We start from the raw sequence: 20,189 nt of genomic DNA on the forward strand, positions 1-20,189 counted from the left end.
CCCCGGCAGGGCGTTAATTTGATTAATTTGGCGGGGTCTGGTGTCAGCTGAGGGAAATGTCATTAGCAAGGTACAACTTAAGCCTGGGCTAGCCTAGGTTCATTATTGCTCCTTTACAAGTAATGCAGCTCCTTGGTTCTTTAGTGGCTTTCAGCGGGTTAGTACGGAGCTCATCCCGAGCAGGCTAAAGCTCGGAGGGCCTGAGGGGCCGCGGCCGGGCGGTGGCTCCGACATGGCCCAGCGGGGCGGTGCCCGGCCCGGAAGTAACCGGGGAAGCTGCGCAGGCGGCGGCGCGGCGGCGGGGCCGGCCCGGGTAAACAGCTCCGGAGTGGCGGTGAGTGCCGGTGCTGATACTGGGACTGATACTGGGACTGATACTGGGGCCGTTCGCTCACTCCCGCTGCCGGCCCTTCGGCGGGGGAGGGGGGAGGAAGGCAGGGCTGCAGCCCGCCGGCAGTATTCTGGGGGAGGCCGCGGTGTCTGCCGCGAACGAGCGGAGCCGGCAGCGCGGTTGAGCGGAGGGCACTGAGGGACGGAGGGAGGGCTGGTGGCGGCGTTGCTGCGCCTCTAGGAGAAGGCTGAGGAGAGAGTGTGAAAAGGTGGAATTGCTGGCTCAGGCCGTCGGGATTTGCGGGTTTGTCAGAGGGAAGCTGTTCCCTTCCCAGCGGGGAGAGCCGGGGTGCGGAGCTCGGGGCCCGGTGCCGGGCCGGGCTCAGGCGGTGCAGCCCGCTCGCTGCCGCTCCTGGGGGTGCCGCTCCCCCGAGCTGTCAGGCGGCCCCCATGCGTCCGCGCTTCCTCCTCGCAGGCGTCGGAACAGGCACTACTTTGGCTTTTCTTTATCGGTCCCTTCCCCACCCTGGGGGCATATGGCTCTTAACTTAAAAAAACCTCCGAGATAAGTAAAAGTCCCCGAACTTGGCTTCTCGAGAGACTGCAAACTAGCTGTAATCTTTCAAGGTCTTATACCAGTGTCATATAGAATATGTATAAAGAGAATACCTATAAATGCTGGAATCTCTGAGGCTGTGTTCTTTTAGTGATGAAGTTTGTAGGTTTAACAGGATTCCTTGTCTATTACTTATTCAGGGACCCCTTGCAGTGGTTGTCCTCTTTTACTCCTTTTCACTCTATAATCTGAGTGTGAACTTCTTATTAGTTGTGTGCCTGCAGCAAGGAGTTAATCAGTAAATGTCATAACTAGGGATAGATTCTAGGACAATTTCATTAAAAATTTAGTCTATACTGACAATCCAGAGCCTTGCCCAGGTGTGTGGCTGTCAATTACTTTTTACCAAGGCCTGTAGTGACAGGGTAAGATGGAACGGTCATAAATTGAAAGAGGGTAGGCGTAGATTGGACACAAGGAAATATTTTTTACAGTGCGAATGGTGAGACTGGAACAGGTTGCCCAGAGAAGCAGTGGATGCCCCATCCCTGGGAGTCTTCAAGGTCAGGTTGAATAGGCTTTGGGCAACCTGATCCATGTTATGAATGTGGTTTTTTTGTTCTAGATTGCTGAAAAATTATTTTCTTGTTCTTTCTTAGTGCCTACTACTGTGGTTCTACTTGCCTCTTAATCAATAAACCAGAAATTGTTAAGTTTCTTTTTATTTTTCCTTTGTATTTTTTTCCAGTAGAGAAAACCATGTCAGGAAGAACATCATCTTCAAGTCATGTCAATGTAAGTGTTCCTGAAATTTTCAACATTTTATTTTGAGGCTGTGAAAATCCTAGGGTGTTCTGATGTGTTTGCACAACCAAATTGATTCTTCACTTTGTTGGATCATGCTTTCTTGGGAAACTGTTTATTGTGGTAGTAGTCAATACTAATATCTACTGTTGTATATTTATTAATACATTATAGGCTTAGCATTTGATTACACATAAACAGGATGTTTTCCAAGTTATTTTAAGACCTAGGCTACCACCAAAAATTTTAGAGTAACTTGAAGTAAGTAGAAGAGCTGCAAAACTGTGTAAAAATTGGTTATCTGCAGAGATGTACAGTGCTAGAAACTGCTTCTAACAGGGATATTTTAGGAAAAAATAGACACTAGCATAAGAGGCTTCTTATGCTAGTGTCTATTTTTTCCTAAAATATCCCTGTTAGAAGCAGTTTCTAGCAGTGGGAGTACTGGAGAGAACAAATGGTAGACATAGGAACAGGTAGGATTGGGTGAGGTCTGGGGGATCTAGTGGTTTAGAAATGAGCTGTTTCCAGCACTGTGTTTATGCACTTTCTCTGGCCCTTACTTTTACAGGTGGGAACCTTCAGGAAAGTATTGCTGATTTAGATGAGGCTGCCGAGTGTGTACGCACATGTATATGTAGAGTTAGTCACCTTTTACTTGGGAAAAGCTGAGGCAACTGCATACCTTGTGTTTAGCATAGATTCAGACCTGTCTTTGCCTGTTGACTTTGTGCTTGCTCTGTAAGTTAATTTTGGGTGCTGTAAACCAACATCTTCTTAATGAGCGCAAGCATTGGGAAGATGCTGTGTGGTGAGCTGAAAATGTTGCTGGTTAATGTATCTTGTGCTTTTTATCCCTTTCTGTCAGTTGTCTCTTCTTTTTACTGAGTCTGACTTTATCTGTACTTAATGTTGTCTCTTACGTCATTACAGAAGTTATCAGAACCTCTTTAATTTTAAATGTATGTTAAAATTCTAGATAACTGTGTGATCTTTGGAATCTCATAACAGAAGCTGCTAGTCAGGCAGCAGGTGGAGGTCTGAAGTAAGAAACGTGTTCCTAGCCGTTACAGTGCAGATCAGAAATATGCATTCTGACTGATAAACGTGTTTATAGGCCCCTTCTAAAACAAAACCAACCAAACAAATTTGAAACAATCTACTTGTAGGAGATGCTGAATAAGAAAATGTCTTGTTTCAATCCTTCCATGTTGATTGAAAAGGGAGGTAATCGTCTGAGAAGTTGTTACCTGTGTGTGACATCTGTATCCTTTAGACTTTGAAGAAACTGTTATTAAAGGAGTGTTTGACCATCAAAGGCAGCCTGAGATACTGTATAGAAATTTGGGTCTAATTACAAATAACTTTAATCTTAGTTTCAAAGAAGTGTAGAGAAGGAGTAAGAGCACTCAGGATTTAGACTGAAGGACTGAAATATTATCTCATTATGGTACAGCATACTTCCTTATGGTCTGTCTGAAGGACTACCTGCTGAGCTAATGAATGCAGTTAAGGTGCTAATAATTAGGTTGTTGGAGTCACTGTTCTGGAATGCCTGCTTTTAATTTTATGTTACAATGCAAGGCATCTGGTGGCTTGTAAATCAAGTTCATAGGATGCTTTACACTGTCCATCATATGGAGTAGCTTCAGCTTTTTCCTGCCTGAGCTAGATTCAGAGATGTGTAAATGTTGCATTCCCTCTCTGATACATTCTCATCTGGTTGTATTTGTAATCTAAGGTTTTGCTTCTCAGGATGCCTGGAGAAATAGCAATGCACTTTTATTCTTTCAGTTGACACTTAAACTGGTTTAATTAACTGATAGAAAATATCATCCTGTTTCCTTGTCTTATGAACTAGTACAAATTTAGTTTGGTTATTTTTTTGATTTTCAATGAACAAACCTTCTTTCCTATATGTATTTTTTTTCTGAACGGGTGAATTCATGTGGATTGCTAACTGCTTTCTCTTTCAATAAATACTTTCAAAATGCTGTCTCCATTTCTGTGGGAGTTGGCAATAACAATAGCTGATACCATTTTGAAAACATTAAAGCCCAATGCTAAATTATCATACCAAAATACTTGTACTATTATAAGATGTAATTGTTCTTCATCCTAAATTTTTTCTTTTGAGAAAGCAAACCTGGTCATGACATTCAGCTATTTAGTTTTCTCTTTATCATTCTCTAAGCTGAGACAGTTAACCTGGGGTGTAAACAAATCAGAATGAACCAAGAAGACGGTGCCAGTGGATTGGTTGTCACCTTTTTGTCACCTTGGAAGATATAAAGTTAATGAAATAGAACTTTTTCAGATGGTTTCATGTGTTAAAACTAGCTCATCATGTGATATGACACATGATTTGGGATCAGACATTAATGAGGAATGCATTTCAAGTAAAATCACAAGTCAGGGCTTCCCTTACAACTTTATTTTTCCCAGTCAAGACAACATTGTACATGGAGGTATGTCAGCTCATAGCACCAGTGGATAATTTAGTTTTACCATGTATAACATCATCTATTTTCAGTTTCGTATACCAAAGAAGAAAACAAACACCAAGTCAGAGGATGTCCAAGTTCAGTCCCCTTTGGCAAGGCTCCCAGGCTCCCACCATTGTGACTACCCTTTAAAAGAGGTAAAGAGAAGTTCTTCAGAGTGTAAAGTGTGTAGGAGAATGTTACATGAGGTTTTGGTTTAGTTTTGGAGGCTGGTTTTTTTTCACAAGGCAACCAAGTGTTGCCTTGTGACCAATAACTAATCCAGGCTGTCTTGAGAGAGGCAAGTGTATTAGTCTGAAATCTGTTTGCAAGCATACATTTACAGACATGGGAGTCTTAGTCTAAATCATGAAAAGCAGTTTGTCTTTGAGTGTAGTTTGAAACTATCTTGAAAATCATTAATATAAAGGTAAATATGATATTTAATATTTTTTAGTTGATTGTCTTCTGACTGCTGAACTTTTAGGTTATATTCAGATCACTTACCAAACTTTTTGTTATATAGAAATAACCTTTACATTAAGTTTTCAGTTATCCAGGAGCTTAACCTTTTAAGAGAATATATGAAGCACTCTATGCCTCTTGACAGAATTTTAGGTGCTAATACAGAAATAACTGTATTAAGACCAAAAGACTGTAAGAGTCTTATGGCATTTATCATAACTGATTGTCTGGATCATCTCAGTCACATACAGAAGCAAATATTTGCATCTATAAATCTTTTCCAAATTTCATAAGCATTTCAAATGTCAAGTGTTGGAAACATACTTTGCTGCTCTTGTTTCCTTCAGCTCAGCATCCAGAGTTTGTTGCTGGCTTTAGTGCTTTCAGAATCATGGGCCTGAACAAACAGACCTCCTCCCCCTCAGAGGAGGTTGAAAGGTGTAGTGAAGGAAGGTAGGAATTTCTCCTGACTTAGAGTAGTGGTAATGTGACCCAGGTCTCTTGGTAGGCCAGGACATTTGAGAATGCTGCACTAGAGACTCGCTGTGGGGTTGTGTTCTCTACTGGTAATGCTTTCAGTGAGCAGAGCCTCCACTTGCAGTCAGGTTTTGAAATGGGAGGTGGTGTCTCCTGTGGCTACAAGCAGCAACCTGTCTGCCTCTACAAAAATTATGATTTGAATGGTGAATTGAAAAATTCTTTATTTCCTGGATGTTGTCTGATTTTCTGTTTCTTATTTTTCCTACCTATACCTAGATATGTTTCAAACTTTCCCATGTATCAGGGGATTTCAAATGCTTTAAATACTGGCTGGTTTTTATGTTCTACTTTAAAAAACTTGGTCATGAGTTGTCAGAGTTTGCACCATGTTTGAGAAACTTTGTGTGGTTTTTAGTGATTTGGATGTACAAGTCTCTCCTGTGCTTGAACACCAGTGGTATGAGGTGAACTAGATGGTGTTGGAAGGCAGGAAGAGGGGAGAACCCAGTCAAGTCAATTTCTTGCTGCCAACTTTAATAATGGGTTATTTTGCATTAGAGTTAATCCCTATGGTAGTGAACAGTTTGATTTGGGATGTGCCTTCCAGACTTCATTAAAGTTTGTAGAATATGCATGGGCATGAACTTTCCAGATGCCCTTTCAAACCACACTTAGTCAAAAATTAGGATAAGTTTGTCTGCTTTCAGCCTGAGTGCCATAATTTTCAAGCATCTCTTGGGTTTATTATATTTTGAATTTTAAGAAATGAGGAAGATTAGAAGGGGGGTTGGAGGGCTGGATGTTTCTGGAATTGCAACAATAACTATGTTTTGGTGGGGCTTCTTTTGCTTAATTTGAAAATATTAGTACTTTCTGGTAAGGTAAGGGAATGTGGAAAAAAATCAAGTCTTGCTGTTCTGGGGTTTGCCACCTAAGTTCCAAACCTTCAAATTGCTTTTCCTCCTCAGAATTTTGTATATTTTATATCCATATTGTAGCCTGGAAAATTTGCCTAAATTCACAGCGTTAGCCTCTACTTTCTGCATCTTGTGTATTTCTGATTATGTGGAACAGGCCTAATATTTAAGTCTGTGTTTGTTATAGTCCCTCTTGAAATTGGGAAGCAATGGAATTGTCCTGTATAGTTCTTCAGGAGAAAAAAGTTCTGTTCAAGATCAGGTGGTATATGGATTCTTTAAATCAAGCAAATTAATTACTTGCAAAATTGCTGTGTATGCTCTTCATAACTTTGATATATTTGGTCAGTTGCACTGTTGCAGTGCTCCATTTTTCTAGTGCATTATCCCTTACGATATAATCAGGTTTTTTGAAATCTGCCAATTTTGTTTTGTTTTAGTGGAAATTAAGTGCCAATAACAGAAAGCCTTCCACAAAAGGAAAAAGGCAAAGGGAATGCAACAGACACAGCTCTAATGATGAAGAATCAATTGGGTAAGAAGTCATCTCAAAATTAGTTTATCTCTGTTTGCATAATCAGGGTTTCACGTCTTTCTTGAAGATGAGTGTCTCTGGTCTCTAGCTAATTATTTGTGTCATGCAGAGATGGTTTTCAAGCTGTTGGGTGGCTCACCTTCAGAGAATCATGCTTCAGTGGTCTAATGGCAGCTGTAACCTTTCCTTTGTGGAATATCAGCACAAGATCTGTGACATTAGAGTGAGAGTGCTTACTAGAGGAATTACTGCTTGTTAACCTGCTTGGAGTCCTGAAAGGTGTTCATTGCTCTCTAAGTGTAAACTGTCATTCTAGCCCTAGATATCTTTAGATCTGTAAGAAGCTCCCCAGAATTCTTTTTCTCATCCTTTTTTGTTCTGTAGCCCACACTTATTAGCCTAGGCTTTATCAACTCTTTAAAATAATCAAAATATCCCTTAAACAATATGGTAATTAGTAGTGGAAGGAAGTAAAAAAAATAGGAAGGAAGTAAAAAAAATGGACACTAACACCTCTGTGTTAGTGTCAAGGTGCTTAAATTATTAAGACTGCTGATGTGCCACTTCTTTCTCTGTTGCCAAGAGCAAATATCTTGGTTTCTTTGAGATTATGGCAAATTATTTATATGCTATTATAAGATAAAATTGCCATCTTCAGAGGTATCAGCTAGGTAATTGTTTTATCCAAGAAAATTTTGAAGCTGTTTTTTCTGCAGTTGACAAATGGAAATAAAAATGTAGAACTAGATTTATTAGGAGGAGCTGGGAAACATAATGACTTTGTGACAAAATGAATATGTTTGCCATAATGAAACAGTTGTTATTCCCTAAATCACTTAATTCTAAATAAATGAATAAGCATTCTCTGCTCTGTTTTCTGACTGCAACTAAACTTGCCCATAAGTGGTTTCTTCTCAGGAGAGGCTGTTAAAAAGAAAGTGCACAGGTAATGAAAATGCAGGATATTTTGGCACTGCTGGGTTCTGTAGGTTTGTGGTTTATGAATAGTCATTGTTTAGCCTGGTCTGTATATTCAGAATGCTTCAAAGTGTTGCAAGGAAGAGCTGAAATTGTAAAAGATTCTGAGTTTATTTTTCATACTTCCTCAGAGGCATAGCTGTCAGTTTACATGCACTTACCTCAAAAAGCTTCTGTCAGTAACTTTTAACTGAGGGAGCAGCTCACAGGGTCAACCTAACAGAATTTAATTGCAGTTTCCTGAATTTTATTTATGTTTTGACATGGTTGATGTGTGATGTCAAGGTATCAATCTCTAAAAGTCTCTCAGTAAAGTTTGAACTGAGATTTAAACATTGAGAAGTTTGGTTTCTTTAAAGCTACCTTTAGATCTGTTGTGTACTAATTTTCTGTTTATTTCAATATGTTAGAGACTTTCAAATAGCATTTATAGGTGTTCCATAATTTTTATACAAATTGTTACTAGCACAATAGTGAGAAATTATTTAGACTGCAAAGAGACAGCAAGTATTTAGACATTAAACCTGTACATTTTTCAGTCCCCTGAAAAAAGATATGTTTCTAGAGACTAGCTGGAGCCTCTCTGTGAAGTAAATTTACTCTCCTGTCTGCAATGAAGCTTGTACTAAGTGTTCCACTTGGGTACTCAGTGTTTTTCAGTAAGTCAGAATCAACATGGGGACTTCATTGCATAATAAGTGGAAAGAGCACCCAGGTTCTAAAGAGGTGGTGTTTGTTGAGCAAGAGTCTGAGAACTGACAAAACTGTAAAGAGGAAGGAGTGAACTTGTGTGCTGCAAGTCTTTCTGATGCAATAGTGTTTATTCCCAGTGAGGAATTTTTCATTTGCATTACAGAGTAGGAAATAAGTCGTAATTACAAACTCCTATTAGCTCCTGGTATTTTAAAAGCAATCTACTTTATTGATAGGAGCCAATCTCAGGTGTTTAGGGAGATGAGTTGCTTCAGGACTGTTACTGCCAGCAAATTTTAGTCATAAAGGACAAAGTAGATATATTAGCACAAACCTACAACTTCACACGGGGCTTTTTTAACTTCTGGATTACCAAATTTGGTAGTAATTTGCTTCTGTCAGTTGTGCTGTGGTGTGAGATCATGGGGGTCTGTAGCAGCAACTGCAGCTGCTCTCACTTGTACAGCTCAGCTCCTGGGCTTGTGAAAGGTGAGTGTCAGGGGGTTTGTCTGGGATCCCAGAGAGGGCTCCTGGGGTGGGTTAGTTCCCTAGTTAGGGGGGAGGGTGGAAGGAGTACTGAAATAAGATGTGTGCAGTTCCTTCAGGTCAAATGAAATTTGGCATTTCTTTAAATGTTCAGTGAAACATGTGTTACAGCTGAATCAGGTACTGACCCCGTAGCAGTCAAGTTTTTGTGGCAATGATTTACATACTGATCCCCCTTGCCCTGACAAGTGCATTTGTTCAGTAATAACATCCTAGTCCAGCAAAGCAAGGAGGTTCATAGGGATGTTCATGTTTGTGGGTCACTGACTTCCCATCAATTGGTGAAAGGACAGGACCTTGAAGCTGAAGGAGAACAATCAAAAGGTTTCCTCACAACAGAGTGTTGTCAGTGAATGCATCAATCAGAGATTCCCATTAATGATAGTGTGTCATGTTATTCCTTTGGGCTCAGAAAGGTCAGGGGGCTCCTGGGCTGTGCATGTGCTGCAGAAGCTCAGCTAACTGAATACACATCAGGTCTATCAGTGACTTTATTCTGTAAACACAGGACAGACCCTCAGCTTGTATGAGAGCTGAGGGAACAACCCTCAAACAGTACGTGACATCCCACTGCCAAAATATTTATTTCCCAGAACTTGGGTTTACTAGTAAAAGAATATAGCCATGAAGACAGTGGTGTAGACAATTAATAGTAATTTAGTCCCAAATGAGCCAATAGTCTCCTTGTCTCATTTTGATTACTTTTTAATACAAATTTGAATGAATTGCAGACAGCAGTTCCAGCACTGGTGTGTGTACACGATATGAACATTGGGTAGGGAACTATATCAAGCAGCTGCGACTATTGTGTGAAATGAGGTCAAACATTTTTTCCCCAAAGAGGTATAAACAATAAGTTTTGTTCCTGTGGTTTATAAGGTAGGATATTTTTTTTATTGCCAGTGAAAAGCAAAATGAGACTTGTCAGGAGCAGCTAACAGCATTTTTCTTAATATATTTTTTGTTTATTCCATCATTACATGCATAACTATGTTTTCATTACCTTTGCTTTTGTATTTTTTTCAGTTTTTGGGAGGTAGATGAGAGACTATGGTAGGTACTTGTTTTGGAAACTAAAATAATTGTCTTTGGTTTTCCTTCACCAAGATGCCTCCAGTGTTACTGTTACGCAAATTACTTGCTGGGTCTGCTTGTGGGACTTGCTTTTAATGTATACTTTGCTTCTTTCTGTTTGACACTTACTTTAATCTTTTGAAATGTCTTTTGCTTGAGTTGCTCACTTTATTCTGTGGACAGTTTAACAAATAATTTAGGGATCTGTGTCACAACCATTGTTTACAGATGTACAGACTGGCTTAGGTTTAGACTTTCCCTGAATCTATTGTACTCCCAGTCTTAGTGACATGATTTTCAAGAAACACTGCCAGAGGCCATACTCCTTTTAAAAAGGGAAGCCATTGAAAGCTCTTATGCTCCTTTTCTGCTCTGAAGGTTTGGTCATAACTGGTTCAAAACCTTCAGTCAAAACCTGGTGCCAGATAAGAAGTGATGCCTTGGCCTGGCACTGATGAGTGTATACCATTGACATCCTTGTTTGTTGAAGGTTCCTCTCCTTTGTATAGATTTCCAGTGCAAAGCTTGCTTCACTTTAGGTGCAAGCATGTCTGTCCTTCAGCAACAAAAGTTTCCAGGCCCTAGCTGTATTTGCCACTGGTACCATGTAACCAGGCTGCTGAGCTGAAGGCAGCATGTGAGTGGGACAATTACAGCTGCTTGCAGATGTAAACTCACTGAGGAATAGCAGCCCTTTGCTTAAGAAATGTTACTGTAGCATGTGTGTTACAGCTATGTGAGTAGTAAGGTTTTTTCCCTAGCTATTAAAAAGAGACTTACTCTACAGTGAGAACAATTTTTTTTGTTATGCAGGACATGCAGTAGGAAAAACCCAATTCTTGCTTCAGTAATCTTTAAAACCCAAAAAATTAGCCTGAACTTCAGTGTCTTCATAGAACCAGCTCTTGGAAAACAAGTCTAGTTCTCAGAGGTTTGAAAATAAAATAAATCCTGACAAATCATCTATGATCTACAATGCTTATCAGCTTATAAATTCAATAAGTTGGAATTGAAGTCCTGCCATTAGGTCGCCACCACCTTCTGCAGCACTACAGGCTGGGGAAAGAGGGGCTGGAGAGATGCCTGGTGGAAAAGGCCTTAGTGGTGTTGGTCAACCACAGGTGAAAATGAGCCAGAGTTTGCCCAGGTGGTCAAGAAAGACAGTGGCACCTGGCCTGTGTCAGCAGTATTGTGGCCAGCAGGAGCAGGGCAGTGATTGTCCCCCTGTCCCCCTGTGAAGGCCACACCTCGAGTGCTGTGTCCAATTCTGGGCCCCTCATTTAATGAAAGATGTTGAGGTGTTAGAGCAAGTCCACAGAAGGGCAGTGGAGCTGCTGAAGGATCTGGAACATAATTCCTATGAGGAGCAGCTGAGGGAACTGGGCTTGTTCAGTCTGAAGAAAAGAAGGCTGAAGGAAGATCTTATTACTCTCTAGAACTGCATGAAAAGAGGCTGTGGCAAGGTGGGTGTTGGTCTCTTCTCCAAGACAACAGGACAAAGGGACATAAGTTGTGCCAGGGAGGTTCAGGCTGGATATCAGGAAAAATTTATTCACTGAAAGAGTGGTTCAGCACTGCCCAGGGAGGTGGTGGAGTCACCATCCCTGAAAGTGTTTAAAAGCAAGTAGACATGGCACTTTGCAGTATGATTTAGTGGGCATGGTGGTATTCAGTTGAAGACTTGTTATCTTGGAGATCTTTTCCAATCCTTACGATGCTGTAAGAAAACTGTCCAAGTTACTGGCTATAATGCAGAATAATTCTTTGTGTGAAGACTTCAGTGCCAATCTAGCAGAACTACCAAAGTATAGATACTTTTTTAACTTCAGTAGGGCATTTTTACTGACTTTGTAATTCATAATTCTAAGTAATTTGTTTAGTGAAATTGAATAGAAATAGTTGGAGCTTCAGAACTGGGAATTTAACCGCAGTGCTTTTCTAAGAGGAGATATCAAGGTGTATTTTCACTGTTACTGCTTTAGACTACTCATGAAAATAGGAAAATTGGCATAAATGATCAGAAGAAAAGCATATCAAGTCTAGTATCTTCTTTGCAGCCCTGCAAGCAATGGTCAATTGTAGATGTTCAGTGAAAAGAATGGCTAGAGTGAATGCTTTATTCTCTGGATTTTCTGTTGAGCTTCTGATAACAGTTTAGGGGCTTCCTTTATTGGAGGTTACATCCAGTCTACATGTTCTTCAGTATTAGAATTTTCATCTTTAAGTTGTATCTCTTAATTGTTTATCTCCTGTGGGTCTCTGCATTTGTGTCTGGAAGGCAGCCTCCTGATGAAAAGCAAATTGATATCTTGCAAGAGGAGATCTGAGTGCTCTCCAGACATCACAGCATCTGTGCTGGAGTGTGCTCTGTGGATAAACACAGACAACAGGAGAATTATGCAGTCAATACTCAAAAGGCCGTGTTGTTCAAAACACATTCAAAAAGGCTATAGCCTTACAACCTAATCCAAAATAAATTGCAATGGAAGTGGTAGTATTTAAATCCCAGTCTGAGAAAGGAAGTGGATATGGGCTATACAACAAGCTGGTTGCTGTGACATTGTATGAAAAAAGTTGAGCTGCTCTTACACATTGTGTGCATGTTCAAGTAGGAATTGCATCTTTATATTTCTGCTTGGCTTCTTTTTGATGCTTTTCTGTTTTAACACCTGCAGGTATTTTTCTGGGTCTTGCAATACTGTAGAGTGCTACCTCATATTTGAGGAGTGGAATAAAATCTAATGCTACCTTTTGTGCGCATGCTAGTTTTCTACCTGTTCACTAGGTGCTTTAGAAAATATGCTCTGTTTTACTGGAGGCTTCTTGTTCACAGGAAAATCAAGATTGTTTGTTCCAGAGTTCTGACAAATGTGTACAGATACTGCATGAAAGCTGTTTAGAGAGAAATATTTACCAGTTTTTAAACTGCAGGATATGTTAGCCAGTTACTATGCACACTGCATTGCCTGTAAGGTAAAATTATAAAATTACATGGCTAGTTTTCTTACCTTTTGTGTTTACCTGTTTTTCTTGAACTTTAATGGGATTTTTTTTGCCTCTAAGGGACTAAAAATATTGATGTTTAATTATCAAGCCTGTAGGATACATGAATTTAACAAGAAGCTTGTTTCTCTAGATTGCAGTGCAGTACTTATGGTTTACTGTTATATGTATGGCAGGCAACCCAAAGTTATCTTGACGAACGTCCTGAGTACGAAAATTGGAAGAAAGTACATAGACAGCCACGTAATAATTGATGCAAATTTACCTGCTGCAGACAAATTGCAATCGGGTCAACTCCCCTCATCAGCTGTTGCCAGCCTACAGACATGTCAAATATTAAGTTCTCCTCATGAAAGTTCTTTTCTTTCTGAAAGGTATGTTACTCACTGCTGATTTTGCCAGTCTTCCTGAAATGACGTAACTTCACAATGGAAAAGAGTTTCCCTGAAACAGCTTTTGTTCTACTCTTTTCTTGCATCAGGAGATCAGTTTCCTGAGTGCAAATTAACATGCTTCTCCAATGAGACATTTTAACATTGCATTTGTTCTGGTTTGCTGGACCTGGTGTTAAAAGGCTGCTTTTCTTTCTTAGAAGGAATTTCTGTTTGCAGTGATTGCACTGCTTTGATTTGGGAAGAAACACAAGTAGTTCTAACACATCTAAGTTTGTTTTGTGTCCAGAAGCAAAATCTCATTTTCTTGTTGGTGTTGCTGTGTTCTAGCATGATTTCAAATAGCTTGTTTTGCAAAATATCTCCAAATTCCTCTCTGTGATAATTAATTTCTTTTCACATTAACCCACTGGTGGTGTCAGTATTCCTAACAGGGTGGCATTGTTTAAGGGCTATGTGTGTCCTCCTACCACTTAACATCTATTTTTCATCTTTTCCTATATTTAGGTTGACTGAGCATCACAGTAATGTTTGACAAATAAAACTAGCAGAAATCAGATATTAGAATTAGACAACACCTGTTCTGGTCTAAGGTGGCTGTTGCATTCAAAGCAAGCTACCTCTGTTTGTCTGTTATGGCTACAGCAGCAAATTTTCCACAGGGAAAAAGAGTAGGAAATTCTGAGGAGGATGGTAGAAAGATGAAGAGAATAATGATGTGAGGTTTTTTTTTGAAGGCAGGAGTAATTAAAAGTTCCCAGGTTAAAACTGAGAAAAGTCAGTCATATTCCTCATTCTGATACATCAACATCTTAGAGAACTGAAATTAATAGCAATTTTTTTTTTCCTACGGAATTGCCCATTGCTGCTTACATTAACCTGACAAAGCTGCAATTTAAATGAGATTTAGAGAGAACAGTTTATTAGGCTGTCTCATTTTAAAGTATCATATTTTTTACTAATAATTTTCTGTGACTTAAGGCTGGCTGAAGTGTGGGGTGTTCATTTGGATTGTTGTGCGTTTAGGTTTTTGGTTTTTTTTTGTTTTGTTTTATTGCAAAATAAGACTAATTTTTTAGTATCTGATTTTTTAACTTTGTAAAGTTTGGATGATGGGAGGTAGTGGAATTATAGAGAGAAAAACGTGAACTCTTGTATTTAATGGTCTAAATCTGAGGGTACATCTTGTGTATTTTTTCTGGCTCATATCTGGAGCACAATATTCTATATTAAGCACAATAATGGTTTGAGCTAGTAATTTTTTTAGTAGTTGTGAACTCAACTTGCTTTAGATTTGGAGTGCTTCATTGTTTGAATGATTAATATTCTCTACCTGTTGCATGGTTTTCAAATGTATTGTGTAAAAACTTGTTATCAGGAACCAACATTAGGATGACTTTTCATTCTTCCCCAGTGACTAGCACTTTAGTGCCATTTGTAATAGATACAATATGAGAAATGGAGAATTGGGGAGTTATTTCAACAAAGTCATGGCTTGATCCTGGTCACCTGTCTGTAAGTAAAGTCAGTGCATCACATACCCTTGGCACTGATTCCTTTGGGGTCTCTTCTTTGGAGGAGAATAATAAAAGCTCCCCCCGTGTAAGTGTTATGCATATATATGCACATGATCATACAGAGAGTCTTTTGTACCATCAGAGTAGCCAGAATGCATGCTGAAAATTGTGCTGGTTTTGTACTATGGAAATTTCAGATCAAGTTAAAGAATTGTGTGTCATCAGAACAGGATGGTAATAAATTAACTTATCTCTACCAGCTAGAACTTACTGCCAGCTCCCCCTTTCCATTCTTGCCCTTTGTATTACAGAATTGGTGGATTTTTGTTGCTTTACTGCAACCCAGTGTGAAATGCACTTATTTAAGCGAGCACTGACCTGTCAGTATAACTAATGAATTTGAGGTAGGTTTTAAATATAAAGAAACCCAGGGTTTTAAAGTGTTTACAGTATTTGTTTCTCCTGGTTTTTAAGGACACTTTACAATATATATTGCCATAGCTTCATAGGTGTTGCATATTAGGGGTTAAGGGGTGCATTTTAAACTGACTTATCAGCAAAGCTGGGATTGAAAATAAAACGTGCAGAATTTATACATAAAGCAAATATGTTTAGGAAAATCTATTAGCTGAAACAGCCCTATTCAGGTGCTTTCTGCTGTTAAAATCCCTGAATTGTGATGTTGGTGTAAAACAAATGCTGAAAAACACTTGATGGTTTTGTATGGTCTTTTAAGACAGTCAACGCTATACAGCTGTTATGCATACAAATATTTTAGTTGAGAGAGAAGTGTGGGTTCCAAAATCAGGTTTTCTATAGTGGTCTGCCTAGTTTATGTAAGACTGTCTTGTTCCATATACAGAATGAACAATAGCACTTACTGGAAACTACTTCTGTATCTGGTCCAATTTATGATTCTTTATGAATGGAAAGATAATCAGTAATTTTTTCACAATGCTCATCACTGAAGGATTGGAGCACTCCAGAAATCTTTGTCTGTACAGAATTCCCAAAGAGCACTGATACTCCAATTTACAGATAAATCACTAAAGAGTAGTCACCTGTTCAAAAAGTGTTTGACAGTTTTGGTTGTCTGGTTAGAGATGTCAAGAGTCTTTTTTGCCATGGTGGTTGATGATTTTTAGGAGTTGAAGCTTGGCTGTCAGTGATATCAGGCTTTGTGATGATCACTTGGCTGTTTGAAAATCTGAGACCACAACGTTGAGTTGAACACATTATAAAAGGATAAACACAAAATCCATTTGGATTAAGTACTGTAATTCTTTTCTGTTTCTTTCTTTCGATGTCCTATCCCTCTCCACCACCTTTAAAGTTACTGTTTCACACCCTTTTGAGCAGGAATTTCTATTTCAAATAATTCCACATTTCAGGATCTTACTCAATGGATTTTATTGCTAGCTCTGAATCTAAGTTAAAAATATACTACACTCACTGTATTTGTTACAAAGGCAATGATAGTCAACTGACTGTTCTCTCTTTTTTTCTTATGTTCTTGTTGCAATCATTCCTTAAAACAAAATAATGTTTCAGTGTCTGATCTCAAGCATGTCAGATTCTCATACTGTGCTTTTTAGAAGCATCTGTTTAATTTATAATGTTAGGGTATCTGTGTATTGCCACAACTGGACTGAATTAATTTGTGTTTCATTTGGCAAGGTCCGCATGTTTATGGGAGAGACAGAAGTTTGAAGTCTGATCAACTCTTGTTTCTGTTGGGATTTTTATTCAGTATTATTTCAAAATTAAAGATAAGTCATAGTTAATATTATTTACAGGTCTGAACGTTGCCTGAGAAAGACAGATGATGAGCTGTGTAAATTGACCAAGGCTTCTAAGGAACCAGAAAAAATCAATGCTGTCACTTTCAGAAGACGAGAGCTGCAGAAGAAAGGTTTGTAGTTAGCAGTCATCTGGTAGTTAAGTATGAATTTTGGAGGTTGTTGGGATATTTTCCTTTTTTAATCTAGTATTATGAGAGGAGCACAGAAATAAATTGAGGTGTTGCACACAGTGTATGTGTGCATACAGTAAAAATGTATCAGATGCCTGGTTTTAAATGATAATAAAAACTATGGTGAATTAAATCAGTGGAAGAAAAATTAGACTGAGTACCACCTCACTGCACTGTTATAATCTTGATTTTCCAAAAAAGTCTTATTATAAAAGAATGTAGTCCATTAAGAATGCTCAAATAGTTTGTGAACCCTGCTAAAATATTCATGCTAGGTGATATTTATTTTCACTGCTGAAGAATTATGACCTCTATGCACATTCTCCAGGGATAATGTGCTGTCTTTTTATGCTGGCTACTAATATTTGCAGATTAGAACAGGAAATTGAGAATATTGCATTTGGCAGAAGATAAAGAAAGATTGTGGAGTATAAAGTGCTAAATCTTGTTTGGAAGGGATCTATGAATTTGGTTATACCCTTGACTAATTATGCAAAAAAAAAATGGGGAATATATTTTGGCAGCCATATACAATTAAAAAAGGAAAGAGCTTACTGTGGAGAACTTATTATACCTGCTTCCATGCATTTTATATAAGACATAAACAATATGAAGAAATGTAAAGGTTTTTAAGGATAATATGTTAAATTACTTTTTTTTTTTACACAGAAAACAAGCACTGTGGTGAACTGGAGAAGAGGAGCAGACACATGAACAGCACTACTCTTAGTCAGAAGGAATCAGGTTCTTTTGATTCTGAGAAAAGGAAAAGAAGATACAGTGGCCATATTTCTGATGATTGTAATGCACACATTCCACAAAAGTCACTTGCATTCTCTGTAAGTGGCACTTAATTTTAGCACATATTCACACATACTAACATAGCAGCAGTAGCAACATCCCAAATAAAAGGATTATGCCATAAATAGGATTTATCATACAGGTATATTAGCAGATATTACCTGTTGAGGTAAATTAGTTCAGTGATGCATCACAAGGAGTGAATCAATGTTCTTCTGTCCACATCATCACATTCTGCTTATTGTAGCAGAAAGGTTGAGAAAGATGAATGACAGATGACAGTGTTTCCTTCAGGCAGGAGCATAGATTCAAACAATTTTGAAAATAAGGCATCTAGCTTCTTAAGTGAAGATTCTTTCACAGATAATCTAGAATTTGGGACTAATTAGGGGCATTAACAGCAAAACTGCCAAATATACCTAAGGTTATTGAAATCTTGCAGATGTCATCTTTTTGTTTCCTCCTTAGTCTATTGTACTTTTCCCTGAAGTTTTGTTCTTACCCATCCTTAGGATTTGAAAAAAAAACCAACAAATAAGACTGAGGGAATCAGTCAAGTACAAAGTGGATTTATATTCAAGCATTTGAATATAAACAATAAAGACATCTCTGTAGCCTTCTGATTTAAACCCTACAGAGACAGGCAGTTATCAAACCTGTAAAACCCAGTTTCCAAGTCACACTTTTGGAAAGTAAGGAAAGCACAGATTATTGGCCTCTCCATGTCTGACACTGACAGAGCTGCTAAAAATCAGAAATAGTTCCTTGTTCAGTTTGAATAGGGGTCACTGTAGCCTTTTAAAAGATTGTAATAATGCTCTTTGGAATATGAGGGGGGAGAAATTATCCTGAATTGAGCATTCAATGTCACTGTGTTAAGCTATAATTATTTTTTCTATCACATAGCTAATATGAGTGATTACTGATCTGAACCATCTAGAAATGTCAATTGATAAACTTACATCCTGTCTCTGATGAATCCTGTTTCTAGGAAAAGAAAAGTTTGAGTTCAGCTCAGTCTCCTGGCTGCAGAATACCCTGTGAGGATGGACAAGACCACAGATCTAATCCTATTCTGGTGCCAGACTGTCCAGCAGAGAGAGATGCTAAAGACACTTCCACCCACAACCACTTAAGGCCTGCTCACTGCCACACAGAGGACTCTGCCTCAGAGTCTCCTTCCAGAAATGTGTCAAAGAAACAGCTTTCTGCCACCAGTGGGGATGTGCTTTCCCCACAAGCTGGTACCATCAGGAAATTAAAGCTGGACAAATCAGAGTACCTGAGCAAGCTGCGGAACAGAATCTGCAGGGGTAATCAGCACCTTGTTTCCATTGACCCAAGTATGTACTGTGTCTGTGCTGGTGACAATTCCTGGTGGTACACTTAGCTGCTAAACTCGAGCATAACTGGCTAGTTGAGACAGAGGGAACACAAGACTGAAGCCATCCTGTTTTTAATGCATTGTGCAGGTTAGAGAACAGTGCCTAGTGTCAGAATCTTGTATCTGAGAAACAGGATGGACAGCAAGATTCTTGAATTCCAATCCTCTTTTTCCAGCTGATTTTGTGGCTATGGAAAAACCCAGCTTTTACTTTTTAATGATGCTAAAACTGAGAAAAATTACTCTCTCTTTGAAGCAGCTGTGCTGTGTCCATTTCATTTAATAGCCAAATAATTTTGAGGACCTGGTACAAAAGGTGTTTGTAAAGATACAGAGCACTACTTGTTGCATACAGTTCCATTCATGCAGATCTTTACTGGTTTGAGCAGTGTACTTTGATATCATGTACTGCAAGTCAGAATTCTTTACTTGTCTGAAATCCACAAGGAATGAAATATTCACAAGCCTGTACTTTGTAGTATACGTATACTTTTTTTCCTTTTTAGTTATCCTTTCCAGTGATGATGAAGATGGACCTTCTGAACCACAATGCACAGAGCTGATGAAGGATAATATCACTGAAAATAAAGAAACACAGTCTGACTTCTGTTTCTCAGCTAAGCAATTAGAAGACAAGACAAAAAGTCACACAGAGCAGGTAGTCCAGTTTTTGGCTGATGTATTGTTATGCCAATTTATTTCTGTAATGTTTGTTATAGAAAATTATTGTTTATTATTGTCCCAGCCACAAGCAGAAGCTGCAGAAATTTATTTCACAGATAGAATACTGGACAGTCTTCAAAGAATTTCTCTGGTTCTGAAATTCCTCTGGTTCTCTTGGGTATTTTTGCTACACACAATGTATTTCCTATTTTGATAATAAACATTTGGAAATATTTAATTTCAGAAAACAGGAAGATCAAATAGTAACCTGAGGCAGAAACAGACATGATAAAGATACATCTGTGGAAGAATTTGTTTCCACACACTGTTCTACGGTGATCATAGATTTTTTGTCATTCAATCCTCTGTTCTAATTCAGGGCTTAGAGAAGTTCAGGATCTTTGTTGACAGCAGGCAGAGATAAAGTGAAGTTCCCCTTCCTGTTGGGCTAGCTGTAGAACTTGAATTTAAAAGTAGCCATAAAGGTTGTTTGCCCTATTTTGGACTTGATTAGTCTTTGGCTGCTTGCTTTGACCTGGATATGGGTTATCTGTGTAATCCTGAAACAAGTCAGAAGAGCCATTGCTGCCTCTTCT

The 20,189-nt window shown here is 38.8% G+C and overlaps 1 protein-coding gene across 11 annotated transcripts in view; it reads left to right on the top strand.

Annotated features, from left to right (window-relative positions):
• Positions 1 to 217: 217 nt before the first annotated feature.
• The window catches only part of SENP7 (SUMO specific peptidase 7), a 41,244-nt gene continuing 21,272 nt past the window's right edge, over positions 218 to 20,189 (top strand). Inside the window, exons 1-10 of one of the 11 annotated variants that reach the window (XM_071433523.1) lie at positions 265 to 334; positions 1,635 to 1,681; positions 4,224 to 4,331; positions 6,476 to 6,570; positions 9,814 to 9,840; positions 13,041 to 13,238; positions 16,570 to 16,685; positions 17,415 to 17,584; positions 18,538 to 18,889; positions 19,437 to 19,588. In XM_071433523.1, coding sequence (XP_071289624.1) covers positions 1,646 to 1,681; positions 4,224 to 4,331; positions 6,476 to 6,570; positions 9,814 to 9,840; positions 13,041 to 13,238; positions 16,570 to 16,685; positions 17,415 to 17,584; positions 18,538 to 18,889; positions 19,437 to 19,588 — 1,254 coding nt within the window. In that variant the 5' untranslated portion in view covers positions 265 to 334; positions 1,635 to 1,645. Of the gene's footprint in view, positions 335 to 412; positions 600 to 1,634; positions 1,682 to 4,223; positions 4,332 to 6,475; positions 6,571 to 9,813; positions 9,841 to 13,040; positions 13,239 to 16,569; positions 16,686 to 17,414; positions 17,585 to 18,537; positions 18,890 to 19,436; positions 19,589 to 20,189 lie in introns of those variants that run through there. The other 10 variants (XM_071433526.1, XM_071433524.1, XM_071433527.1 and 7 more) reach the window with 10 other exon arrangements.

This window comes from Agelaius tricolor, unplaced genomic scaffold (genome assembly GCF_023055355.1).
Source record: "Agelaius tricolor isolate 1412-34295 unplaced genomic scaffold, bAgeTri1.0.p SCAF_9, whole genome shotgun sequence".
NCBI lineage: Eukaryota > Metazoa > Chordata > Aves > Passeriformes > Icteridae > Agelaius > Agelaius tricolor.